At 44.3% G+C, this 27949-nt stretch overlaps 1 protein-coding gene across 1 annotated transcript; it reads right to left on the reverse strand.

The window, feature by feature from the left end:
• Window positions 1-8132: 8132 nt before the first annotated feature.
• CSRP3 (cysteine and glycine rich protein 3) lies at window positions 8133-27566 on the reverse strand. The gene is made up of 6 exons (XM_082477392.1): window positions 27422-27566; window positions 18490-18629; window positions 14074-14242; window positions 12225-12357; window positions 10024-10117; window positions 8133-8462 (listed from the first exon to the last, which is right to left on the reverse strand). Exons 2-6 carry the CDS (start codon window positions 18599-18601, stop codon window positions 8386-8388), a joined length of 585 nt encoding a protein of 194 aa, XP_082333518.1. The 5' UTR covers window positions 18602-18629; window positions 27422-27566; the 3' UTR covers window positions 8133-8385.
• Window positions 27567-27949: the final 383 nt, after the last annotated feature.

The raw sequence follows: 27949 nt of genomic DNA on the forward strand, positions 1-27949 counted from the left end.
GTTGAGACTTCGTTTCTGACACTTGACACTTCTTGAATCTTAAATTGAGAAAAGGTATATATAGGATGTGAAGAAAAATTCCCAAATTCCAGGAATGAGTTGAGATCACTGTTAATAGCAATAGCAAGATTTAATCTTGTTTTACGTTTTGCTTAGAAAGTTGAACGGGAAATCTTAAAGATTAATTACAATTTTTACTTAGTACCCTTAAAATATTAGACTGGTGTGATTGTAATTGCTCATTTTCTTTGTTCTGGAAGAAATGCTAATTCAACTTGAACTCGTGGTATTGTGTGTGTGTGTGTGTGTGTGTGTGTGTGTGTGTGTGTGTGTGTGTGTGTATATATGAATATGCCCCTGGACATGGCAACTTCCCGCTAAAATCCCTTCCTTAGGTTCCCATTGCTCTTGGGGTAAAAGCTAAAATTCTTATCATGTCCAACTGACCCTGAATGATAGAGCCTTATTTTGTTTACCATCTTGCTTTGGACCACAGTTTGTACTCTAATGGCATAGACCTTTCAGTTCCTCAAAGACCTGTTCTCCTTTTTTCTACAGAGGCTTTGAGATAAGGAAACTAAAGCCTAAAGAAGTTTGTATTTTCTTCAAGGTCAAATGGATACCAAGTGGGCTACCCACTCTGAGGTCCCAGCCTCCTAGAATACCACCTGACACGTATGTGTTCAATAAATATTTGAATGAATTTGTTGAATGAATGAAGGGTTTTAAAGCAGGACATGATGTGATCAGAATTGTGGCTTGAAGACTGATTCTCATTTAAGGGACAGAAGGACTTTTTCTCTCTCCCTGCCTTTCCCACCAACACCCGCCAAGTAAATATTCTCAAATTGTGGTCCATAGACCAGTTAGATCAGAATCACAGGGACAGGGCAGGGGCCTGGGGCTCACTTGTTTAAAATTCAAATTCCCAGAGCCACTGTATTCCAGCACACCTCATTGATATGTAACATGGAAAGCACATTTCATTCATTTTTAAATTATTCCACAAATATTTGTGGAGCATCATGCTAGGTGTTGGAGGCCATAAAACATTTAATTGGGCATACTAATCATGGCATTTACAGTCTAGAGGGGAAGCTAAGATACATGAAACTATAGTATAGTGTAGAAAATACTAAAAGCTATAAGAGGGGTGCAAATTAAATATGGTTAGAGTTTAGAGGTTGGGGAGAGCCTCAGTGGGTGTAATCAAGGAAGTGTTTATGGATGATAGGGCATTAGAAAGGGTTTTCAGTGATACTGAGTTTGGAAATAGGGAGTTGGAAGTGAAAGGCATTCAGATGGAGAGAACTCTATGAGTAAAGACAACGGGAAAGTCTAAAGTATAGTCAGAACAATGACAGCCTGGGTGTATAGGATGTTGGAAGTGGGGAGCTTGGTTAATAAGTTGGAAAGGTGGACGGGGGCTAGATCACCAGGGGCACTGAACGTTAAGCTAAGGAGCTGTAAGATTAAAGTGAGCAATAAGGAACTATTTCTTTACTCTTGTAAGTAAAAGTTCTTGAAAACCTTGTCAATATCTCCAAGTCCTCTCTCCCATCCTCCTTCTAACCCGTCTGCAGTCAGGCTTTTACCTTCAGCACCTCATGGAAACTGCTCTTGTCAAGCACACCGCCGTCCTCCGTGTTGCTGAATTGCGTGTCAGCTCCAAGTCCATGGTACAGAACCTACCAGCAGCATCTGACAGGTGGTCACTCCTGCTTCCTTAATACACTTTCCTCACCGGGCCTCCAGGAGAACACCCCTGAGTTTCTTCCTCCTCCTGCTGGTTGCTCTTGAGAGCCCAACATCCTTTGCTGTTTTTCCGCCCCTACCATTTAATGTTGGAATGTCCCAGAGGCGACTCCTTGATCTTCTTGCTCTTTATCTAAACTCACTTCCTCTTCCTGACGTATACCATCTATGTGCCCAACCGCCCCAGGTTGTTAACTCCAGTTCAGACTTCCTTCTCAAACTCCAGACTGTGTACTTGACATATCCACTTCCACATCTATAGACATATTAAATTTAACTTGTCCAAATTGAAACTGAACTTCTGATTTCTACCCTAGCCCCATGTGCACAAATAAAACTTGGATTTTAAAAATCGATAAAAAATAAAACAATACGTTTTAAAGTAAATGAATAAAAAGTAAACAACCCTGTTCCCTACCCTCAGTGTTCCCCCTATCAGTTGATCAGAAACTCCATCCTTTGCATTACTCAGGCCAAAACCTTAGAATCTTTTCTTGATAACTCACTTTTTCTAATCATACCACAGATTCATTTCTTTGAGAAATCCTACTGGCTCTATCTTCAAAATACATCCAGAATTGAATCCTTTTGGCCACCATTGCTGCTGTAGTCCTGAGTTACCATCACTTCTTGCCTGGATTACTACAGCCCTCTTATTTGGTCTCCTTGCTTCCACCCTCACCCTGTTACAAGCAGCGGGGTGATCCTCGTACAAAGCAGATTGAATCACGTCACTCCTGGGCTCAGGAACCCTCCAGTGGCTCTTCATTTCACCAGAGGAAGAGCCAAAGCCCTGACAGTAGCCTGCAGGACCCTATAGGATCTGACCGCTTCTCCTGCTTTTCGCCTTGCTGATCCCACATACCTCCCAGGCACGCTTCTGCCTCAGACCTTTCCCTGCCTGTTCTCTCTGCTTAGACCGCTGTAACCCCAGAAATCCATAGTGCCTTTCCTCACAGCTTTCTTTGAAATGTCGGCTTCTCAATGAGGCCTACCCTCATCCACATTTTGAAAGTTGTAACATCCTTTTCTTGCCGCTTTCCTCCTCTTTACCCTACGCTACCTTTTCCCCCATAGCACTTACCACCTTCTAACATACTGTGTGATTTATTTATTGTGTCTACTGCATACTGTCTCCCTTTCCACCCCGTCAGATTATAAGGTCCATGAAGGATCTTTGTTCTGTTCACTGATGTATCCCAAGCACCTAAAATACTGTCTAGCACGTAGTATGTGTTCAACAAATATTTGCATGAATCTGCTGAATAAGTCTGTTGAGTGGAATTGAGGGATTTTAAGCAGAACATGATGTGATCAGAGTTGTGTTGAAGGCTGATCCTCAATCTGGGGGCAAGTGGACTTTTTCAAGTTATATCCTCTCTTATTTTCTCACCAACCCCTGCCAAGTTAGTGTTCTCAAATGGTGGTCCACAGACCATTCACATCAGAATCAGGGGCTGGGGGGTGGGCGCGGAGGGTGGTGTCCAGGGATAACGTGTTTGAAATTCAAATTTCTCATCTCAGACCTTTTAAATCAGTCTCTGAGAAGAGAGTCCTGGAGTCTGAATTTTTGTCAGGTTCCCCAGATGGCTCTTACATGTACATGCTACAATTTGAGAATCATTTACTTTGGGAATTGCACTTCCATTATTCTATTTTGGCTTTTCCCTCAGGTATATGTAGGTGTGAAAGTTCCAAGAAAGTTTGGGAATCTGTTTTATACTAGGCACCCTGGGTATACATCCCGGATATGTCAATTATATGCTACTTTCATCTCTTTGGGCACATGAGTTAGCTTTCTAGTGCCTCAGTTTCCTTATTTGTATTGTGGGTAATAATAGTATACACCTCCAAGTGCTGTTAAGAGGATTAGATGAGTTAATACATTTAAAGTGCTTAGAATTGTAATTGGCACATAGTAAGGGCTCAATAAATGCTGGCTATTCAGAAATCTTTGGAAAATTGACTAGAGAGAGAGAAACTAGCGGTAGGGAAATGTGCCACATCTTCCCCCTCTACTCTGTGTTGCGTGTCTGGGCTAAGACTCCGAAAATTACAGTCTCCTTGTTAGCCGACTTTCTGTTAAGTTCTGCCAGTAGACTGGAAGGAGGAGGGGAGAAGGGACTTACTCCATCCTACTTGCCAGCTGTTCCCCTCAGTACTCTTCAAACAATGGCCCTTCACCCCGACAATGACAGTTGGAATCAGTGTCCAGCTATTTCCCTGGATCAGCTCCATGGTGCCCCTTAGAAGCACCAGCAGTTAGCAGGCAGGGCGCTCTCCTCAGAGGTCTGACTCCTAGCCCCCCGGAGAGCTCTCCTTGAGGCATGTAAATGAGGATACCCCCATCTCTTCTCTTTGTTTCCCCAGCCCCAGGGGTGGTGTAGCTACTTGCTGCAGTTTGTATCTCTGTGTTAAGTCAGTGTGTCCCTTGTTACTTTTTCAAAAATTTTAGCACCTGTTTAGCCAATTTCCTCTATTATTTTCTCTCTTAAAAAACAAAAAACAAAACTAGTGTGATTTCTGTTTTTCTGACTGGACCCTGACAGATAAAAAATGTTAGAGGTAAACTTTTAATTGTGGTCTAGGCAACCAATAATGAAGGCACAGGAGAGATGGGCAGGCCCCGTTACTGACTGACAAGGAGTCAAAGATGGCTTTGCAGTGTTGAACCCAATGAATGAGGGGGCGATGGTGCTGTTTTGAGAAGTAAAAGAAACAGTGTGGAGAGGGTGGTGAGTTTGGTAGTTGGGGCCTGTTTGAGATACTTAAAGCTATCCAGTGGAACAGTTAAGACAGCTGGAAAGAGGCCAGGGCATGGATGGGAGTCACCTGCACAGATGGATGAGATTGTCACAGGAGAGACGTAGAAAAATGAGATGAAAATGAAAAGGGAGTTGCCCTCCCAAAATGGGAAGATCAATTCTAAAAATAGACCAAAGGTGAAAACCAATGCAAACAAAAAAAACGTGAGAGAGGAGAAGGGCAGGAATATGACCTTACGGAACATGGATCTAGGGAGCTGGAGAGGAGGGGGAAGGGGGCTGGGACGAGGTTGGGTATGAGGGTAGTCAGGAGACAGAGTCATAGAATTCAAGGAGAGGAACTAATTTCAGAGAGAAAGCAGTGGTCAGGAGCGAAGGCAGGGCTGAGAAGAGCAACTGAGGAGAGACCGGAGAGTTTGTGCTTAGGAGGTGCGGCGGTGTGGCGGCATGGGGGGATCGGAAGCCAGATGCCGAGATGCTAGGGAATAAATGGGAGCTAGTCTTACAGTTTGGCTGTGAAAGGAGAGGGGAGAAGGCAGTAGCTTGGAGGTAATAGCAGGGCTTTGTTTCTGTTTTGTTTTAAAGTCAAAGCAAGCCCAATCGTGTGACTCGTATCACCATGCCATAACTTCATTCCTTTTCCCAAATGCCTGTGTAGTCACATTGGAGAGGACACATTTGAATCGATTTCACAAATATTAGGCAAAACCCTGATGGTGCGCCCTGTGTCTTAAATGAACGGGATGGACGCTGATAGCAACTGTCTTGGATGCAGCACATCCAGTATTTCAGGTGCATGTTAGTCAAGGAAGTTAACACGATAGTAAACATCCCCCAAATCTCGGTGACCTAACACAACATCAGGCTTATTTCTCCTTCTTGTCACAGTGCATTTAGAATTAGCAGGTGTCCTTCCATGCAGGGACCCAAGCCCCTTCCCCATCAATGGCTCCACCATTTCCTAGGGCCTCAGTGTCCACTGGACCTTCTGTATCCACAGATGTGCAAAGAGAGAGTGGAGACTTTTCTGGGGGTCGTGGGGGCCGGGCCTCCGTTGGCCAACTCAGCATGTGTCCTGGTCACTGGTAGGGAGCCTGGGAAATGCAGTGGAAGAGTGTGCCCAGGAAGCAGAGGAGAAACACAGACACTGCTGAACCGCAATAAGGTACTTTGTTTTGTTTTTTCATTTCCAAGCCCCTCCACTCCAGTATATAATAATCTCTTCTTTTATATTCTAGTAGAATTTGCTTTTAGTCCAGCCTGCAGTCTCTCCCACTTCACTCACTCCACAAATGTCTACTAAGTGCCTACTATTTTTCGAGCACTGTGAATACAAGTGTGTCACATTCTAACAAGGAGGCAGATGAGAGTTTAAAAATTCAATGCAATGAGACAAGTGCTGTGTTAATTATGTACTGGCTATGAGAACACAGAGGTGGATTAATTCTGCTCAGGTAGTTCAGCAATAAATTTTGCAGAGAAGATGGCATTTGACCTGTGACTTGATTACAAGGAGTTCACCAGGCTAAGGAGTTGGGAGGAGGTTCCATCTTCCTGACATTCCAGGCAAAAAATAGCATTCCCAAAAGCATGATGGGGTGAGGGTACTTGTTGTATTTGGAAAGCTTCAGGTCTTTGAGTGTAGCTGGGGCTTGTATGGAAGAGATTGTCTAAAGCTAAGTTGAATGGGTTAAGTCCAAGACCAATTCGTGAAAGTCCTTATATGACATACTGTTGTGGGCAGAACTGTGTCCCCCTACACTCCCAAACTCCTATGTCGAAGTCCTAACCCCCAGTATCTCAGAATGTGACTGTAATTGGAGATAGGGTATTACAGAGATAATTAAGTTAAAACGAGGTGATTCAGGTGGTCCCTAATCCAAGATGACTTGTGTCCTTATAAGAAGAGGTAGTTACAACACACACACATACACAAAGGGAAGACCATGTGAAGACACAGGAAGAAGGCAGCCGTCTACCAGTCAAGGAGAGACTTCAGAAGACAGCAACCCTGCTGACACCTTAATCTCAGACTTCTAGGCTCTGGAACTGTGAAAAAACAATTTCTGTTGTTTAAGCCACCTATTCCATGGTACTCTGTTACGGCAGCCCTAGCCGATTGATACACATACCAAAGAGTGGGCATGGAGGGGATGTATTCTAGGGACATTTTGGAGTCAGAATCAGGGAGGCTTGGGGAATGAGGCAAGGAAGGATGTGGGAGAGGGCAGAGCTAAGGATGACTGAAGTTTTTTGCTTGTCTCCTGGGTGGGTGGTTAGTGGGGCTTGTAACTGAACTGCAGTGGAGGAATAGGTTGCATTGTCTGGTAGTTATTTCACATGTATCTCACCCCTCAGCAAGCCTGGAAGTCCCTAGCGTGGGGGACTTCCTAGTGAAGGGCCAAGGTAGCATATTGCTTTTAAAGTCAGTGCAGGTTAAAGGGGATTTGGTTTAGTTAATTCAGTTCATCCCTGGTATTATTAATTGTTCGATCGACAATGATGGGATCTCCTATATAGCTCTGGGAAAAGGTTTACAAATTAAAAATACATTGTCCTAGGCTTCCTTCCCCAGAGAATGTGGAATGTACAATATTTCCATCCTCAGGCTGTTTGAGTGGAACTCAGTGGCTGAATTACCCCAGCGAGAGTCTCTAGGCAAGTAAAGCATATTTGTATATTATCTCTTTGAAAGTGGGATGGGACACAACCTCTGCCAGCTGTTTTTTTGTTTTTTGGTTTTTTCTGAACCATTCTATTAATGCCAATCAGAGAGAGAAAATGATTAAATGTAATTGCATTTTGAGCATCAAAAAATAGATAAATAGATAAATAATGAAGTCAGTGCAAGGCCTTGTCCATGACAGCAAGTAAGCAACCCTGAATAAACGCTCATTTTAAAGAACACCTTTTTGGGACTTGGAGCATAGAAAAACCCACGGTTTAGTCTAGTGTTTCATAATTTTTGTCAATAGATTTTCATTTTCTGCAAATAATTGAGAAGTGCATGGTGGTGGGAGAAATGCCGTGGTTGTTAAAAGCAGAGGCGAGAAAATAAATACACAGGCTTGAGCTGTTGAGATCTTGCCGAGGAGGCAGAGGAAGACATTTTTAATTGGCTGCGTTTCATTCGTGAGCCTGGCAATCTGATGGAGGAGAAGTTTTAAGACAATTGCTAAACCTTAGGGAATTACCCCAGAATAAAAGAAAATCATCCTCATGTTGTTTATAACACAGAAGCAAACTCCACATTTTGTTGCCGTTTCTGAGTTTTCACGAAATGTGTAATATTGCAAAGCCCATGATAAGGACAGAAGGATCAGCTCTTCAGCAGTTTTATTAGTTTGATTTTCCTTTTAGAATTTGCTACCATGTTGTCTGTTTCCTCCGGGACCCCCTGTTTTCTTCTCCATTAGCACTAACTAGAAAGAAGCTTAGCCAACAGATTCTAGAAGACTCCTTCCCTTTGCCCGTTGCTTCCTCCTCCTCACTCTTTCCACAGCTGACACGAGAATTCATTACATCCTCTGCACAATTTTTTTTTTTAAACTATCTCTCTGTTTTTTTGAAAATTTCCCCCTATTTGAAAGAAAAGATCCAGAGACGTACAAGTTACCACTTAAACTTTTATTTATGGCCTCTCCCACCCCAGGTATCGTAAATAATAAAGCATTTGTTACGGATTAGACTTTTAATAATTTTCTTCCAAAGATCTCTTCTAACTTCGGGTAAAGACTGTGATCACTTCTGAAGAGAAATACTGTCCAACTACCAACAAAAGGATGTTTGGGGAGGGGTTTCCATCTGGGTAGGATACTTGGCAAGTGCTTTAGGCCGATGAGAGACCTGAGAAACGGTGCACTTTTCACTCTTTCTTTTCCACTTGATGTGTAAGGCCCCCAAACCCAATACCTGTAGGGCCAAAATTTTTGGCGTAGCAAACTGTGAACGAGAGAGAAGAGGACGGGGGAGAGAATGGGTTGGTCAGCACCATCATTTCCGTTCCCTCTGTCTGAGCACAGTCCTTTTACCTGGGAGAGGCATCCTTTTGACAAATGTGTTTGTAAGTTAACTTTTAAACACATTGAACTGTATTTATTTTAGATCCGCTAATAAAACTGTTTATACTTCTTTGCACTTCGCTAGGTGTGTTCAGAGACATTTTCTCATTTGAGTTGACATAATCTGGCTGCCGGCTGCCTGCCCAGCCTCATCCCCTCCCGCCTCCGCCTCCCTGCTTGCCCTCCAGATACACACAACTGCTTGCAGTTCCTGGAACGAGCCATGATGGCCTGGCCTTGGTGCCTTTGCACTCACTGCTCCTTGTTCCTGGAACGCCCCCTCCCAAACCCACGTTCACCCTTCAAGGCCCAGAGGGAGCTTCTCTTCTAAGAAGGTTTCCCGACACCCCCAGCCAATCACTTGCCCCTTTTTGCACCCTGCGTTGTGTAGCACCGTCTACTAGAGCTTGTAGCACTTGGGAATGCAGTTACTTCTCTATAGGTTGATCTCCCTACTGGCTGCGGCAACATTTTAGAATTCGATGGCCTGTGAATGCTGAGAACCCTCTGTACCCTCTACTGCCAGGAGAAGGCAGCCCCTGTCAGATAGTGCATCAGTTTCCATCCTGTCTCATCCTGGGAGAAGCTGGGCCACCTACAGTCTTCATTAGTCATGTCCTCCCCAACTCTTAACACACACATTTGGAGATCCTGAGACACCACCATTGAGTGAAAGGGTGGGAGGACCCGCTGAGAAACAGAAGAGGCCTAGGAGAGGCTCTGAGGGCGAGGACACATTGCCCTGGCCCTAAAGCATCCCTTCGTCTTCGTAGCATCAGGAAGGAGCTAAGCCTCTATTGCCTCTCTGCAAGACAAAGGGATGATGGAGGCAGTTAGGGGCAGAGCTGTGAGGACCAGAAGGGAAACCAGCTTGTCAGTTCGCTTTCTGTGATTACATCAGAAACAGAAATGTCAGAAAGGAAGGAGGGAGAGAGCAAGGGAGGGAGGGAAGGGGGCCGGGAAAGAAGGAAAGGAGGGAGGGAGGAAGGAGATAGATGTGTCTTGATAAATTCAGGAGAGGCCGAACACAGTTCATCCGCACACCCCGCAACGCTGTCACCCTTATCTGCCAGTCAAGTGGACAGAGTGTTCAGGTTTTTGGAAGGGGATGTGATGTTTTTGTCCAGACCTAAGGCCTCTTCCAAGGCCAGTCAGGACACTGCTTCCTCCTTGTCCCCTCTCCCCCCAGGTGCTCAGGAACCACTGGGCATCTGTAAGTATCAGGTCCCCCCAGATGTCCCTATGGAGAGGACCAGAGCTGGGTCAAGCAGGAGGTTACTTTCCCTTGGGTGGCTTTGCTCCCCATCCTGCGAGCTCAAACCTGGCTCAGGCTGAGAAGCCATGCCTCCAGGCAGACACAAACCTCTCGGCAGGAACACAACTTCCCCTGCCAAGAACCCTCCCTGGGAAAACATCTCAAGAGAGTCTCTGGAACCACTCACCTTTGCAATAAAGTTCCCCATCTTTGTCAGTGACGTTCGTGGACTCTAGACTCTTCCCACAGATAGCACAGCGAAAACAGGTCTTGTGCCAAGGCTGCAGGGCACAGGAGAACAGGCAGTTGGATATTTAATAGGGCAGGCAGGGCATTTATTTCCGTGTTAAGTCGCCTGACCAGCAGCATGTAAAGGAGTGCCCTTTTCTTAACCATTCACCCACCTAATTGGCCCCGGGAATAATTATTCTGGCTATGGGCTTGGCCAGCGATTCTTAGGACCCCTAAAAATGAATAGATCAAGGTGATTTCCATATGTATTACTTCAGAACAGACTAAATAGAATAGGGCTTCCCATTTCTAGAAGATCCAAAATACTGAAGAGAGGGGAACTTGGACTTGAGGCAGTGGGTAACATATTGAATATAAAATGAAAAAAGAAAAAAGGTGAAGAAATGGGCAATCATCCAGGGAATTCAACTTCATTTTAACTCTTTGTGTATTTTTTTTTAATTGAAGTATCGTTGATTTACAATGTTGTAGTAGTTTCGGGTGTACAGCAAAGTGATATATATATACTTTTTCAGATTCTTTTTCATTATAGGTTATTACAAGATACTGAATATAGTTCCCTGTGACATACAGTAGGTAGGTCCTTGATGTTTATCTACTTTATATATAATAGTGTGTATACGTTAACCCCCAACTCCTAATTTATCCACCCCCCCACTTCCCCTTTGGTAACCATAAGTTTGTTTTCTATATCTGTGACTCTATTTCTGTTTTGTAAATAATTTCATTTGTATCATTTTTTTTAGATTCCACTATAAGTGATATCATATGATATTTGTCTTTGTATGACTTACTTCACTTAATATGATCATCTCTAGGTCCGTCCATGTTGCTGCAAATGGCATTATTTCATTCTTTTTTATGGCTGAGAAATATTCCATTGTGTGTGTGTGTGTGTGTGTGTGTGGTATATATATCACACACATATATATAGCACACACACATATATATACACACCACATTCTTTTTTTAAATTTTTTTTGGCCACACTGTGTGGCATGTGGGATCTTAGTTCCCTGACCAGGGCTCAAACCTGCACCCCCTGCAGTGAAAGCATGGAGTCTTAACCACTGGACTACCAGGGAAGTCCCTATACACCACATTCTTTATCCATTTCTCTGCTGATGAACATTTAGGTTGCTTCCATGTCTTGGCTATTGTAAATAGTGCTGCTATGAACATTGGGGTGCATGTATCTTTTTGACTTAGAATTTTCATCTTTTCCAGATACATAGGAATGGGATTGCTGGATCATATGGTAACTCTATTTTTAGTTTTTTAAGGAACCTCCATACTGTTCTCCATAGTGACTGCACCAGTTTACATTCCTACCAACAGTGTAGGAGGGATCCCTTTTCTCCACACCCTCTCCAGTATTTATTATTTGTAACCTTTTTGATACTCTCCCTGTATTTCTGATGGAAGAGAGTTGCGTGGCTTGGATCATCCAGAAGACTGTCTGCCTTCTTCATATCTGCGTGTCTTCCAGGCCCAGCCCAGGGTCCTCACCTGTATTTAAATGGCCAGTCCTGGGGTGGAGACTGCCCCTATATTTGGAGTCAGACACTCTCCGTGGTCTTCCTCCCCCTACTTAGTATAAACAGGATTTCTGTCTTTCTTCAGGCTCAGATCCTTCGGTGAACACCCTGGCTTCAGGCCTGAAACTGGAGCTTGTAGACAAGTGTGTGTTACTGTCTCAGACATCAGATGACTTTCCCGATTGCCAGGACATTTGTGAGCGAGGATGCTTCTCACTGCTGTGGGGTGTTTGCTCTGTGCATCAGTGTGATGCCAGTAGCAGGCTGAGTTATGCAGTGGTGACAGCTCCCAGGGCTGACACTTTTCTGGAAGGATTGTGGACACAGGATAGGGGAGCCTGTGTGCCTTTGTTTCTCCAGAGCTCCTAGCTGGGTGCCTCCCCCTAGTGGGTTAACGCTTACTGCATCGAATTCCACCAGTTCCAGTTTCCTAGAGCACTGCAGGGTGACAGTGACAGCCCGGGAAAGTGGGTAAGGATGGGTGGCTCCTAAGTGGTTCCTGGGAGCTAAGGAGGGTCTGGCCTCCACCCGCCCTCAGTTCCTACTTTCTTCTCTCATTCCTCCCAGTATCCCATCTGACTCATATAGAAGTCCTTACCTTGCCACCTCCCATCACCTTCTCAGCAGCATAGACTGACTTTCTGCATCGAGGGCACTTCTCCGACTCTCCGAACTTCGAAGTGAACTTGGAAGGGTTGCTGGTGGTGGCAGAGCGTGCCTGCTTTGGGGACCTGGTGGAAATTGACAAGTGAATGAAACCTATAGACTTCCCTTGGCAAAGAGTACTAGCTGTGTGACTTTGAGCAAGTTACTTAACTTCTCTGTGCCTTAGACGCCTCATCTGGAAAGTGGGGATAGTCATAGTGCCTTCCTTACAGGGTTGTCGAGAAGGTTAAATGAGGCCACATGAGTAAAGCACTTAGAACAGTGCCTGCCTGGCCTGTTGTAAGGGCTAATGAATGTTAGCCAGAATTCACTTACCTCTTTCCTTTCTGTTGTAAAGCACTTCACAAGTGTTCCACGTATGTTAGCTTGTATAATTACCCTTGTCTTGTTATATTGCTGTGATTGTTCATTTAGGGTTTTCTATACCATCTTGAAACCCATGGGTCTGCTTTCCAAAATGAGTAAAAATATTACAGGGCAAGATGGGATCTTGACAGTTGATACTAAACAAACCATAGTCCAATGAGCTGATGCTTATCACAATTCAAATTGTCACCCTGCATCCAAAGGTCCCCTGTCCTCTTGAGAGCAAAGTCTAAGAAAGAGGCACAATAATAACCCCGTGATTCCATATCTTTTTGTGTTTCCTTGTACGTTTATCGTTTGAGCCTCACCATAACCCTCTAGAGTAGGCAGTGCTAGCTGGAGGAGAGCATGGGCCAGAGGGGTAAGTGCCCAAGGTTAGCGGCTCATAACTGGTGGAGCTGGGATGAAACCCACGTCTCCAGACTCTTCCTGGCTGTGCAGCACCACAGGAAAGCCCTAACGTAGAAGAGTGAACTTTGGGTAATGTGAGGCAGAGAATGCAGCTGGTATCATCTTTCTTTTTAAAATAGCATCTCCGGTTGGGATTGAGTAGTGAGAAAAATTTATATGACTAATCACACATCCCTGCAGTTTTCCAGGCTCTACCATGGGCTACTGTCTTTGGAAGGGACCAGATGACTCTTCAGATGCTCTCATTATTCTCTGGGGGACACTGCCTCAGTTGGGCTGGGCCTTTCTGCCAGTACCACCACAGAGCTGAGCCCGGGTACCAGCTGGCCAGACAGCAGCTGCAGGCCAGTGACCGTCAGTCTATATACTCAGTTTTGGGATGGAGGTCAGCATGATCATCAAGTAGAACAGACTGGTAGATGGAGGTGGCACAGTGTGAAATCCTGGCTTCCCTAGGATAACGTTGGGGAAACCTCAACATTGTATTGGCAACAGGCAGCAAGGGAGACTTACAGAAAGTTATAATTGTTTACTCCTGAGGCACAGCCCATCCCCACAGAGCCACTCCCCACTGCGATGCAGACGTTAGTCATCTTACAACCCAAGGGAAGAAATCTTTCAGTGACAAGCACACAGAGGATGGCCGTTGCGTCCCTGCCATATTTATGTGATTTACACAAAAATGCTCAACGGGGAAGAAAAGAGACCATGCAGTTTTGCAAAGGTCAAACAATAGAACATCTGTACATTCTGGGTTTTCTCTTGACATGCAAACCAAGAGCCATGGTGTAAAAGTAATTGCCCTTTTGAAAGGCAGATAATTTAAAGAGAGTCTTCGGAGAAATGACACATTGTTAAAACTTGGTCAGACTGAGTATTCCTATTGTTGGCAAGTCAGCAATAGAGTCCATTCTCCCACTTCCAGAAAAGGTTGCCATGGGAACAGAATGAACCGTCCTGATAGCTGGGGCTCTGCGGGCTGGGAGAAGCAGGGTAGTACTCACTGTTGGAACTGGAGGCCCAGGTGTTCACCCGTGTCCGTGCTGAGGCAGCCGGCACCTTGTCCATACCCGATTCCCTTGGGGCCGTACCTGCGCCCGTAGCAGACCTTACAGTAGATCTCTGACTCGTGAGCTGCCACTGTGGTGCTGTCCAGAGCCTTCTTGCAGGCCACTGTTGAGGAAAGGATGGTCAGGGGGTTAGGGTTGAGATTCCTCCCCCCTTTCCTGCACCCCCAATACCCTGACTGGGGCCAAGGGACTCAGCACAAGGGCCCCCCCCCAGCCAAGAACACAACTTTGATTCCTGACCAGAGCATCTGTCCTGAGTCGTAGATTCCAAGGCAGTCCTGTTTCACAGATGAGGAAATTGGAGCACAGAGAAGGGAAGTAATGTTTTCAGTGGTACCCAGCTAGAAAGAGGTGGAGGCCAGGACTGGAACCTGGTGTGTGATCTTGGACCAGCTAAGAATATTGTCCCTGAACGGGGACAACCTGCACTCCTGAGTGTCTCACCACAAATGACATCGGGAAGTGTGAGTGTATATGTGTGTGGGTGAGTAGGGGGTGAGGGGCTGAGGCAGGGGAGGAACTTATTTTTTTCTCAATCATATCAGAATCAGCATTGAGCAGTTTCTCTACTTAAAATGGATTTTGAAAAGCACTTTGATATTCAAGGAGATAATTACGGCTGAGACTTCTTTTGATCCACTTCTGGAAGCAGGGGAGGCAAGGAAGACCTGCTGTTAGGCTTATATTGGCTCAAGCCCCTTGGTTACTGTATATCACCTAATGTAAAGTATCCCCCATACTTTACCCTAGTATAGTTATTATACACATGCTGTGTATATACATTATACATAGTATGTAAGACAATCCCCTATTTTTCCAAAGAGAAAATTAATAGAAAGTCTTCTATTAATTAGATTTTTCTATTAATAGAAAAATTTTTGCCAACTTGAATAAATAAACGTTTAAGGATGTAAATGGAAGTGTCAAATACCTGCTTGTAACATTTAATTTAATAATATAAATCGACAATATATGGATTTGGAGATGTTAACTTTTTTCTAATCTGACACAAATTCGGGAAACAATTGTATCCAAATTATTCCTCTGCGTCTTCAACATCAGCATCTCCCTTCTCAACAGTGTCTTTCTGAGGCAGCTGACCCAGCTCTCCAGAGCAGCTTATCCCCACTTCTGTCTGTGTCTTTTAGAGGCAGCCCTGTTTACCTGAGTAGGAGGCTGTCACCTGGAAATTGTATCTCAGCAAGAAGTACCTATTAGCAATAATATTAGGGCAGCATTAAAAAGTATGTAGTATCTCCACAGCCTAATACCTTGCTGTATCGCTTTGTAATGATGATCCTTAAAGATTGTTTAGGGTGATACTCAGTGCTTTGTAATAGTGAGGTCATACCCCCAGGAATAATAATATATGGGCATTCAATTTATTTGCCTCCTTTTTAAAAAAACAGTTCCATCAAGTGACCTCTATAAGCAATCCAGCTTTGAATGAAGTTGTTTCAGGCTAATATGCCTTTCTCAAGTGGTTATTTATTTAAAAAAAAAAAAAAAAGTGTTATTGAATACAAGAGTGGGAGAAGAAGATAAGGTTGTAGATGAGGTAGGATTGGCCAGAGGTTGGTGGTTATGTGGCTGGGGAAACAGGCGTATGGGAGTTCATTAAATAATTATGTCAATATTGTTTGTAAGAATTTCTATTAAAAAACAGTTTAAATAAATGGAGTAATTGAGAGACTGTCCTGTAGCATGAGAGACTTTATAAGACTTTGAAGCCAAGGCAAACCCTTTTAATGAGGAATAATTTTGGGGGGAATTTGCCTTATATTTGAGCGTATAAGGTATATACCTGTCTCTGCCCTTCCTGTAGCTGTCAGTTACTAATCTCCAGAACAACTTGGTTTTTTTTGTTTTTTTGTTGTTTTTTTTTCAGAACAACTTGTTGACTATTCATTTATGTTCTATACTCTGAGTTCTTTGAGGGCAAAACAGTTTTAATATCCCCAGAATGTAGCACAGAGCCTAGCCCAGAGTTAGTCCTCCGTAAACATTTGTTGAGTTAATGAATGAATGAATGCATGCATGCATGCATGTGTGAATGAAGATCAGTGACTTGTCCACGATTATACAGTGGTAAATTGCAGAGCCATGACTGGCCTCAGGTCCTTTGACTCCTACTCCAGTGCTCATTCCCATCACTCCAGGACTGCCTATACCCTGTCTTGTCCTGGCCAATTCTATAGGCACTCCCTGGCTTCTGACTAGCTTTCACACACAGGCGCAGCAGAACTGTGCTGTGTAATACCGTAGCCACTCACCCGCCACATGATGTTATAATGTGTATATTGGTGACACGTTGAAATTATAATTTTTTGATATATTGGGTTAAATGTTTTAAAATTAATTGCCCCTGTTCCTTTTCACCTTTTTAAAAGTAAGTTTACTAGAAAATTTAAGTTTCCATATGTGGCTTGCATTATGTATCTTTTGGACAGCACTGGTAGGGGGGTTAAGATTTGTCTAGAAGTTTGGAGAACACTGGCCAGGAGACAAGCTAAGGTAGACTCTGCCTCTCTGACCTCTATTTCCAGCAACTACAGGTTGACCTGTGGACAGACCACTCTTGTGACGATACTACAGAAAATCACGCTCCTCTCCAGGATCCTTCTGTCCACCACTGCAGAAACCTGTACTGCTCAGACCCCCATCCCACCCACAGGTTCTAAGGAGAATATCCAGGGGTTGAAAGGGATGCACCAGCAAATGCTCACATCGTTCTTCCATGGCTCCGTTAAACAGGGCATCCTCCTGCTGCCTGGGAAAACAAGACACCCCTCGCCATGGAAAGCATCCCCACCGTTGCCTGTTCCCACTCAGACATCCAAGTTGATGAAAGGAGAATAAAGGCCTAGAAAACTGGATCTCAGATGAAGAAACCCAGCTTTCTTCTTACAACAACTTGTGTGGCAGGTATAACCATCTCTATTTTATAAATGGGGAAATTGAGGCTCACAGTGGTGACTTACCCAAGGTCACACAGTTAAAGTGCATGGTAGAGCCCAGACTCAAACCCTAGTCATTTTCACTCCAACTCCAGTGTTCTTTCCAATATTCCTTTCCCCCACTGTTTTTAAAGAACACTAGCTGTATTTGGACAAAAGCCAGAGGGTTATGGAATGAACTCTCTTGAGCAATGACTTCTGGATCATTGTGATGATAATGGTGAATCTGATGAATGTGTATGATGGCTTAAAAAGAATTATGCATCATTAAAACCTAAAGCGTTAGTAAATCCACCCACCCAATCACTCACAGCAGTGTTTCCCCCTATTCCTTGGTGAGAATTATGTTTGTTGTGGGAGGTAAGGGATAATGGAAACTCCTGCAGCAGAGAAAGCGCTACTATTTCTGGAGGATGAAGTGTCTCCATGCCCTAACAGATGGAGCCCAACCCTTGAAGTTCTGTTTGAAACAGCTTGAGGCAACGCAATGCCTTGCGGCTGCTGGGCTAAGACATGGGGGCGGATGGGTCTCGAAGGGCTGGGGAGCGGGCGTCTGCAAAATGTCCAGTAAAGCTAACCCTTAAGCCAGACCTACTGCAGGGGAGCAAAGAAGGCAAGTGGCCAAGACAGAACTGCTCTCCTAGAATAGGATTAAGCTGCTAGGAAACTCTAGAATGCAGTCGTGTTGAAGAGACTGGACTGGGAATCTGAAGGTACAGACTCTGCTCCTGGCTCTGCTGCAGATGCCAGTGACCCAGGCTTAGAGATGAGACATGACTTGTCCAAAGTCACATGAGTTGGGTAGAGCCTGACTCCCAGGTGGACCACAGGGTTTTAAATGTCCCCCTAGTTTTGACATTTGTGAAACTGTCCAGCAGGGAACGGTAAATATTCCCCTTGTCATGCTGATGGTGCCCCAAACGCTTCCCTTTCCGACGCTTCCAGAATTGTCATCTGTTGCCCCCCAGCCTGACACAGGTTCTTTCTTAGGAAAGACCAGTTGCAGCTGGCTTCAGTGACCGCTGGCCTGTGGGGACAGCACATCAAGCCAGGTCCATCCTGGCTGCAGATAAGTGATGGCTTTCTTTCTCTGCCAAGTCACACTTTGTAAATGTCGCCACTGGGTCAAGTTTTCACCACTGGGAGCTTGTTCTGACTTTGAGCTTCAGGGAAATGGCCTCTGAGCTGGACAAGTGGTTGGAGAGGGGGTGCGCAGGAGAGCACCATCCCTTCTTTAGGTGGGGCCCCAAAGTGATATCCCTAACAAGTGTCCAGGGTATGCCGATGCTGCTGGCCCCCAGGCCATACTCTGAGAACTACTGATACACAGTATCTGTGACTAAGTGTGAACTCTGAAGTGCTGAGGGGCCGTCATGGTGTTCACCCAACTCACTGCAGTGGAAACAGGTCTTGTGGAAACTCCTTCCATTGCACTGGATTTCTTCCGCATGGTAGACGGCCTTTCCGCAGGCTCCGCATTTCGCTCCTCCGCCCCAGTTTGGCATCTTGAAGACTCTCTGGTCAAGGTCAAGTCTAACAGGACATAAAGCAAATACCCTAAATTTAGGCAACCTCAAGAGTGAGCCAATCCCAATCAACATATACACACTAATATATATAAAATAGGTAACTAATAAGGAGCTACTGTATAGCACAGGGAACTGTACTCAGTACGCTGTAATGGCCTATATGGGAAAAGAATCTAAAAAAGAGTGGATATATGTATATGTATAACTGATTCACTCTGCTGTACAGCAGAAAGTAACACAACATTGTAAATCAACTATACTCCAATAAAAATTAAAAAAAAAAAAAAAAAAGAGTGAACCAATCCCTAGTAGTGCTGTGGTCTGAAGACCAGGATCCAGCCCCAGTTTGTTGATGGTTCATTCATTCCTTCAGCAAATGGTTATTGTGTGTAAGTCATTGGATAAGCTCAGATACTCAGAGCAAGCTCTGAGCAAGTCACTTTACCACTTTGGGACTCAGTTTCCTCTTTTGTTAAATTTCAGTAGCCCCTGCTCTTATGTACCTCACAGGGTCCTTAGAAGGAATGGATAAGCTAGTTTTGTGTATCTGAAATTGTATGCCAATATTCAGTATTGTTATTTTCTTCCACTTAGGGTTTTAAAAATTATTCCATCAGAAGTGGGAATAACCTATGAAAATGGTATTCTTATCTAGCTCAGTGCTTCTTGAGTCACCTTGGATCTTGTTAAGATGCAGATTCTGGTTTGGTAGATCTGGGGAGAGGCAGGAAATTCTGCATTTCTAAGACTCCAGGCAGGGCTGATGCCGCTAGGAGGGCATCACCCTTCGGTTAGCGAAAACTTGGCTCATCTTGCTGCTAAAAATACATAATATATAAAAACTCTATTCAGATTTATCTCATCTATCCATTAATTCCTTTTTAAGAAATATCATCGCCCGGGCAATGAGCTATGTTGGCACTGCACTAGATCAGTGGTTTGGAAACCTCCTCCTGCTTTCAGGGCTAACGGCAGCTTGCCATGTGCATCGAGATGCACTTCATAGCTTCTCTTTACCTCTGTTTTCCCACCTATGCTATGAAGAGGGTCAATCTTTTCCTTGTTGCTTCACAATGGTGTTTAGAGGATGTGCAGGAAGGCACTTGTCAGAGCTCACAGGGACAGGTGTGATCACGGGAGCCAGGTGATGCTCCTGTGGTCCTTCCACACCCTCCAAGCACCCTCTGCTGCCAGAAGCTGCTGAGAGCCAGCCGCAGGCCATCCTTGTCTCCTCACTAGAGAATTATGTTTGAGGAATACTAGGCAAGGAGGGACATCAAGAAACTTTTTTCTCTTTCCTTCTGTGTCTGTATGTAAGTACGAATCCAGTTTTCAGTTTCCCCAGAGTGGAACTAAAATAAGCCATCAGTACTCAGTGAAATCTGAAATCCTGCCAGCCCCAGGGGGGCTGAATTTTCTCTGGGATCCTTTGGTTTCTAGGAAGCCTGGTGTGTCATCTTGTCATTGACACCAAGCACTATCAGACAATTCCAAGTGGCTGCCTCTGACCTTCTCTTTCCCTTCTGGGAAGCTAGTCACCTTCTTATAATAGTTGGCAATGAACACTAAGCCTCCTGGGCCACCTGGTCTGGATTGTGTCTCCCAGCCTCGTAAGAAAGACAGGTTTTGCTAAGAAACAGAAGGTAAATAGCAAACAGACCATGGAAACCGATACTAGGACCAAAGGGAAGCTCTTCACCTAAATGTCCTGCAAGGAGATTTTCCTGCTTCCAAAAGCAGGTTAGTTAGCCAGGAACATCCTACCCTTCTTCTCAGAGAATCAGGATCTTCTTTTTATTCAGTAAAATCTTAGAAAATAAGTTTTTTAAAAGGAAACATTTAGTGCTACTATTTCTATAGTTCAGATTGTTTAGTGGGAAGAGTAATGGATTTTGAATTGAAAGGCTTGGGATCAAGTCTGCATTCATTCATTCATTTATTCATTTAATCACCATGCATTTACTACCTACCTATCATGTGTCAGACACTGCACTAATTACTCGGTGAGGAATGAAGGAGGGGAAAGCTTATAAAAATGGGTAATTTGTGTCCTGTCCCCTAGCCTTGAGAAGCCTACAGTCTAGTGAGAAAGATAGGCAGGAACCAGAATACTCTGTACCAGAAAAGAGACTTATGAGAAGTGCTATGCAAACTCAAAGGAGGGAATGGCTACCGACATTTAGATTGGGGAGGAAAGCAGTGAGTTGTTGGAGAATCACAGAAAACATCACATCTAAATGGGGTTTTGAAGGGTGAATAAGAGTTCACCAGATAGAGAAAAGGGAAAAGGACATTTCAGGCAGAGAAAAGAGCACACAGAAAGGCATGGAGAACTTAATAAGCCCTAAAAGAGCCCAAATTGTTTATTTTTTACTTTCAGGGGCAGAATAGATTTTCAAGATTGCCATCTCATGTACAGACAAGATGAGGCATAAAAAGTAGACATTTGGGGGTAATTTTTTACCCAACTTCTTTTTCCAAGATCCACCCTTCTCTGACTAAAGATGGTGTGTTTTTTTGGAAAAGGGTAGAATCATAATTTTCCTCGTGTTCATTTTGGTCCTGAGTTTCAACAAAATATAAAATAGAGGAGAAATGCAATATATATCCAGGAATGTGACCGTGACACTTGTGAAATTAATGATGTGAAAATTTTCAATGAAAACAGCCCCAGGTCAAAGTTCTCATTTCAAATCTTCAATGGAGATTTCATTGGCATGTCCTGCAAGTTAATGGGAAAGAGATATGCTTCTTAGGGGTGTGTGTGTGTGTGTGTGTGTGTCTTCAGCAATTGTCCACATATGATACTTTCCAAAGTGCGTATAAGATTACAGATAATAGCTTATTCACAAGGTAATGGAGCCTGGCACAGGTTGTTATTAAGTGATCATAAATATCTGACATACATTTATCAGGACTTGAAACTCAAAATAGAAATCCATAAGCATTCAATTAAACAGGTGCTCAGTTCCACTTCTAAAGATGGAAATGTAGCTATGGGGGCCTAACACAGACGACGTCTCTGATTTCTTCTTCAGATGCTCAAAGGCCAAAAGGCAGCGTGTGTTGTAAAACATCCTGAATTGGAAGACACAAGTTCTAATCTTGACCTTGCGGCCTTAACGTGGGTCAAAAATGATGATAATATTATGTCCTGCATTTTCCTCACAGGATCACTGTGAAGGTCATGGAAAGATGATGGAATTTAAAGCAGCATTGAGAAGCTGTTCAAAGGTAAGTCATTGTTATTCACTTTATTTCAGTTTACTCAAATAGCACCGATCTGCTAATTAAGTCACTATGATTTGAAAGCACATGTAGGTCCTGGCTTACATATCTAACCTTCTCAGCCTCCTGCATTGCTTTGGAATTCCTGTGTCTCAACACTCCCCTAGCCAGGCCTGGAATGCGAGTTTACGATGGCAAGATACCAAGGGGTGGGCCATTTGTTTATCAGCGTTGCCTGGCACAGGCAAGGGTCACTGAAGGTGGGACACCAAATATAGGCTTGCCCGTCACTCAGCCCCATTTGTCACCAGGATCACAGTCTCCATCACATCACCTGGCACTACTCCCTGGGCCAGTCCCAGAGATGGCTGTGTTGTCACAAAGTAGTGTGTCAGGACTGAAATGGGGGACAGTCGAATTTAGGAGGATGAAACAGAATGCAGGACCCTGTGATGTCAACTAGGGAGAGAGTGGACTCCAGACTTTTAGATACCAGATCCCAGTGAGAGACTTACCTGGGTGGATTTCATAACGAATAATGCTGTGGAAGAGATTACACTGGGAATGTGCTATAGTAGGGGCTGGAGAAGGCTGTAAACCAGATGCAGGAGGCCAGAGTTCTAGTTCTGTCTTGCCTCTTCGAAGCTGTGTGATCTGAGAAAACCATGCAGGCTCTCTGAACTTCAATATCCTCTCTATAAAACAGGCATAATAGTCCCATCTATTTCACTATTGCTGGGAGGACGGTAGCTGTTCGAGTGAGTAAAATCACTCTGTAAACTACAGAGTGTTATAAAATGTAAGAGCTAATGAGTTCTGCCACAACTCTAAGTTGTCACGTATCAGTCTGAATTTTTAAAAGTATAACTGTACTGTGTAACTTGGGCACGTTCTTCCTAATCCAACACTCTGTTTTTCTTTTTTTAAACTACCAACTGTGGAGCTGAAAGGTGATACCTTAGGGCAAAAGTGGGTGGTGTAGATAAAATGTGTGCTCAGTGATTCTGTTCTTTCTTTGTTAGAGGTCCATTAAAGAACCAGGGAGGGAACCTTAGGCTATGGCTTTGAGCAGAGACCTCCAGCGACAATGCTGTTTTCCTCTCAGTGTTGGTTTATTTGGTTGTCCTATTAGGTGCCTGATTCCACATAGTGAGTTAAATTGTCTACACTGACTGAGGCAAAGATTTTGGAACATAGAAACACATATCTGGAATCTAAATGATAATCACAATTATTACTAATATAATAATATTGTTATTAAAGCCATAGCGTCTGATGCCCAGCCTTTGGGCCAGGCCCTATGGTAAATCTCATTTAAGCTTCACAGCAACCCTTCAAGGCAGGTGCTTTTACAACATTCATTTTAGAGATGGAGACATGGAATCTCAGGGAAATTACATTGCCTAAGGTCACATGGCTAGTATGTGTCACATGGCTAGGTTGGAATTTAGGTCGCTCTGACTCCAAAGCTGTGTTCTTATGTTAACATTAGCTTCTATTTATTGTTTACTATGTGTCAGTTGCTATACATATACTATCCTTAAATACAACAGCCCTGCGGAGCAAATTTTGTGATCCCCATTCTGCAGATGAGAAAAATGAGGCTCAGAGGGCTTAAGTGACTTGTCTGAGGTCCCACCACCAGTAAACGGCAGAACCACAATTCAAACCCCAGTTTAAGCTGGTTCTGTGTCCCATGTTCCTGCTTACAACACACTCGAGAGGGGACAAGGGTCAGCACCTCCGTTAACCAACCTTCCCAGCTGATGGGAATTGGGATCTGATTGACCCATTGTCTCTCCATGGGACAGAGAGAATACTCATGGGTGGGAGTGAAAGAGGGAGATGGAATTCAGTTCAGTAAAATAAAAGACTTTCTAAGAGTCAGTGCTCTTCACACATGGAAAGGGCTCCTTTGGGGCTGGAGAGTTCTTTCTCACTATTGATTTAGCTTGGCAGGGGATGGGTGTCCAAGTGGCTGTAATGTAGTGAAGCCCCCTTCAAGGGTCCTTCAAGCCCTGAGACAGGTTTAGGGATCTGATCGGTGACTGGAGCCTCATCTTGCAGAAAAGCTGCCCAGTAGTGTCTCCTCTCAAACACTGCCTCTTCTCTAGTCTCTTAATCCAGGTAAAACGGATGGTGTGGGGAAGCATGGACTTTGGAAAGAAGCAAGCCAGGTTTCAGAAAACACTATCTGTTCAACCTTGGGCAAATTACTCAAAATCTTTGAGCCCGGTGTCGTCATGCACATAAAGAGAGAATGAGAAGACCTGTCTTAGAAGGTTGTTTTCAGTTAAATAAGATAATAATAATAGCTAAGATATTACACATCAATGCTTATACATAGCAGGTATTTAATAATTTTAGTTGCTTTCATTATTACTGTTATTATTTTATCTCCAAAATGGTTTTAAAATCCATTTTCTTAAAACAAGTAAATCTTTCCAACTCCTTCTCCATGGCCCTTCTCTTCAGACCGTGAACCAACTCTGTTTCTCAGCCTTGAGAGTGTGCTGTGCCCAAGAACAGATGCAGCCAGGCCAGGGAGAGAGTCAGCCTCCTTGGGGGGACCAGGGTGCCTGGCACTAGGGACGGCACATCAGGCAGGGTCCTGAGCCTGTGCCCCGGGACACCCGCTTCCTCACTTTGGCAGCTCTGTTGCCTACCACCAGCTGACCTCTCCGGTGCTCTGGACTTTGAAGGGAAGCAGTGAACCCAAACAGAGTCACTGTGGCCGAGGGAGACCATGGCCTTCAGCTCCCTGGTGTAGGACATTCAAGGTCAGCGGCTTCCTCCTAAGCTTCTCAACAGATATATGAAGTCCCCCCTCCAGAGGCCCTTTCACAAAGCCTGGGGAGATAGGTTGCTTAATCCCAGCACAGAAATAAACCCAGCTCTCATCCCTTTAAAATTCAGAGTAGACACACCTGCCCCTTAAACTAAGGCTGTAATGCACAGGTCATATTATATCTTTCCTGAAATTATCTCTGAGGTGTGGCTGACTTTTACTCTCAGAAACTCACTTTGTTCTCTCCTGGCCTTTATAATTTGTTTTTAAGACCACGTTGCGCCCTGGTTTACATCCTGGCTCTGCCACTTCTTAGCCGTGTGATCTGAGTAATTACTTTGCTTCTTTTAACTTTCGTTACTTCCTCTGAAGAATGACTTCTTGCAGGACTTTTGGTGACAGTTAAATAGGCTAATTTTGTTCTGTGCCTGCACAGGGCAGTAAACGACCAACAAATCACGATCTACGCTTTCCCATGATGAGGTCCATGATGAGACTCTGAAAAGCTTCCATCTTCCTTGGTCCCAGTAATAAGACAATTATTGTCTCTTCTCCTGCATTCCTTCATTGTGATGAATAACTGCAGTTTTTCACATTTGAAGGCATCACATTTCTCTTTGGCTGTGAAGGCCAACTCTGGATATAGTATTCCCAGACATCTGAGTGGCACACTTATGATTGGAAGTTTGCCTGCCTCAGGAGCTATATTTCCTGTGTATTATATTCCTTGTCTGTGTCCTTCTTCTTGTAAAACAAATTAATCATCTTCTAACTCCTGGTCAGCTTGTTATTTGCTCTGACCTCTGGACTTTTATCATCACATTTGTACTTAGCAGGAAATCCTCCTGCAACCCATCAGGTTTGGCCCTGTGCCTTTCCTCCAAGGCCTTGAATATTTGTACAGTTTTATTAGACTTACAAAGTACTTTCTTATACTTTATCCCATTTGATTCTAACAAATCCCTTTGGGATAGGTGGCTTTACTTTAATTTTACTGTTCAGAAATGGAAACTCAGAGAAGTGATGTTCAGAGCTAGAATTTGAACGGCCTCTATGACTGATGCTATTTGTTTTCTTCTATTTCCTTCTTCAAGTTCCCAGGATTTCTGAATTTGTATTCTACCAAGAGTCTGTCTCCACTGCTTCCAAGAAGTCCGTGGCAATTTGCCTGTTGAAGGATCCTGTTCGCACTTTCCTTCTCTCTCCCCCCGCCCCCTGGCCTGGCCCCTCCATCTCCAATGGACGGCTCATGCGGGGGCTGCAGAGCACCTGTCTGCCCGCTGAGAGGGCGCTGAGCCTGGGGGTTGGCTGTACGCTCTGCCAACAGCCAGGGCTCATTTTATTTTTTAATGTTTTTTGACTGTGCCGTTTGGCGTGAGGGATCTTAGTTCCCCGACCAGGGATTGAACCCACGCCCCCTGTAGTGGAAGCGCAGCGTCTTAACCACTGGACTGCCAGGGAAGTCCCTGGGGCTCATTTTAAGGACTGAGCTGTTCAGAATGGAACCAAAGCCAAGCCAGAAGAATCTCAGACATTTTCTGGGTCAGAAAGCAGTTTTACATAAATTGTGATGAATTGGATGTACCCAGCATTGAGATTCAGTCCCAAAAGTCAACTGAAGACACAGGCTCTTCCCTATTTTCTTGTCCTGTCCATGTCGATGCCCAACCTTCCCTGCATTAGTGACGCATCTACTTCCCTCCAGTTCCGACACATGAGATGGTCAGTACAAGCTCATTGAATTGCACTGAGCTGTACTGCAGAGAGACAAGGTTCCTCAGACCTGTTCCCCAACCCATCCTTCTTGGGGAGTCACTTCCCCAGCTCAGTGAAGGAAACAGAAATTAGAGGCAGTGGCTTTGATCTGAAGGCAGCAGCTCCACTCAGACTATTGTTTAAAACCACTTCTTATTCTCAGTCACACTCATGCCTGTCATTCACTGGGATGTAAAAAAAAAAAAAAAAAAAAAAAAAAAAATCCTTTACTGAAACCTAGAGGAAACACTGGGAATCACCCCTCAGCCCCAGCTGGGAATTATCTTCCCAGGAAACAGAGTTTTTAATGGGTTTTCAATACAGCAATGTCTATTTTGGGTCTTGCTTTGATTAGTTTCAAATTATTAAAAGCAAGCCAGTTGCTGAACATCCTTGGGATATAAAATCAATTTTAAATCAACAACTCCATTGAGTATTACCTATGTGAGAGACAGGGTAAGGTGAAATAAAGACATCTGAGTCATTCACCCACACCTTTTGAAAAGAACAAATCCTTGTATTTTGCGCATTGGAAAGCTGGCTTTTGCTGTATCGTATCTATTGCAACCACTTTGTAACTGTGCAGTGCTTTACAGTTTAGAAAACTGTCACCACGTCCACATCCATCATTGCAGAGGAGACCAAGACCCTGAGGGCAGGAACTTTCTCAAAGTCACACATCCTTTCATTTACGTGGTCCTAGGACTAGAATGCAGGTCTTTTGACTAAGACTATAAGAAACATGATTCCATGAATAATGGAAATAGTTTTAGACCAAAAATAATCCCTTACTCATTCTCTGTGGGTTTTCCTTGAGCCCCCAAATGCTAATCACCCTTTTAGGAATGTTCTAGACAGCTAGGTCCATCTAGAATCGAGCATAACTTGAGCCTCCTCACACAGAACCAGAGTGGATGCTGGTACTTGGGACGTGAAACACACCCTTACTCTACGGGACCCTTCCTAGTCTCAGCTGGCCACCAGGCCAGCCCACCCCCAGCCCTGATGCCCTTCGCTCCACTCACCTGCCTGTGCGGTCTCTGTCGGCTCGACTGCCTAAGGGGGCTCACGTCCTCTTTAAATATATGGGGGCTGTCACCAGCCTTGACCTGCGGAGAGAAGGGGAGGGAGGCCGAGGGGAGAGGGTGAATGAGACATGAGTAACACAACTGCTATCAGAGGCTGGAAATAGCCTGTGACCAAAGCCCTGAGTGTCGTCCCGCCCACACCAGCTGCGAGACCCTTGGAGAACAGTATCTCTTGGGTTCTGTTTTAATTGCCAATCGCCTATGGCGCCAAGGGATCAATTTGTGGAGTGTGCGTTTCTCATCAAGTGGTGGGAACAGGAACAAGGGCAAAGAAAGATTTTACACCTAAAATCATTTTTCCGGGCTCCTACCCCCCTGACCTTCCTGGAAGTCAATGCAAGGTACCTGCATATGAATCATGAACCATATCTGGGAGCCCTTTGTAACTCCGAGACACAGGTCACTGTGCTCGTGAAGAAAACTCAGAGCTAAAAATAAGAGTCATGGTTGTCTGAAATGATAGTT

Source organism: Balaenoptera physalus (assembly GCF_965194825.1).
Source record: "Balaenoptera physalus genome assembly, chromosome: 10".
In the NCBI taxonomy this organism is placed as follows: domain Eukaryota; kingdom Metazoa; phylum Chordata; class Mammalia; order Artiodactyla; family Balaenopteridae; genus Balaenoptera; species Balaenoptera physalus.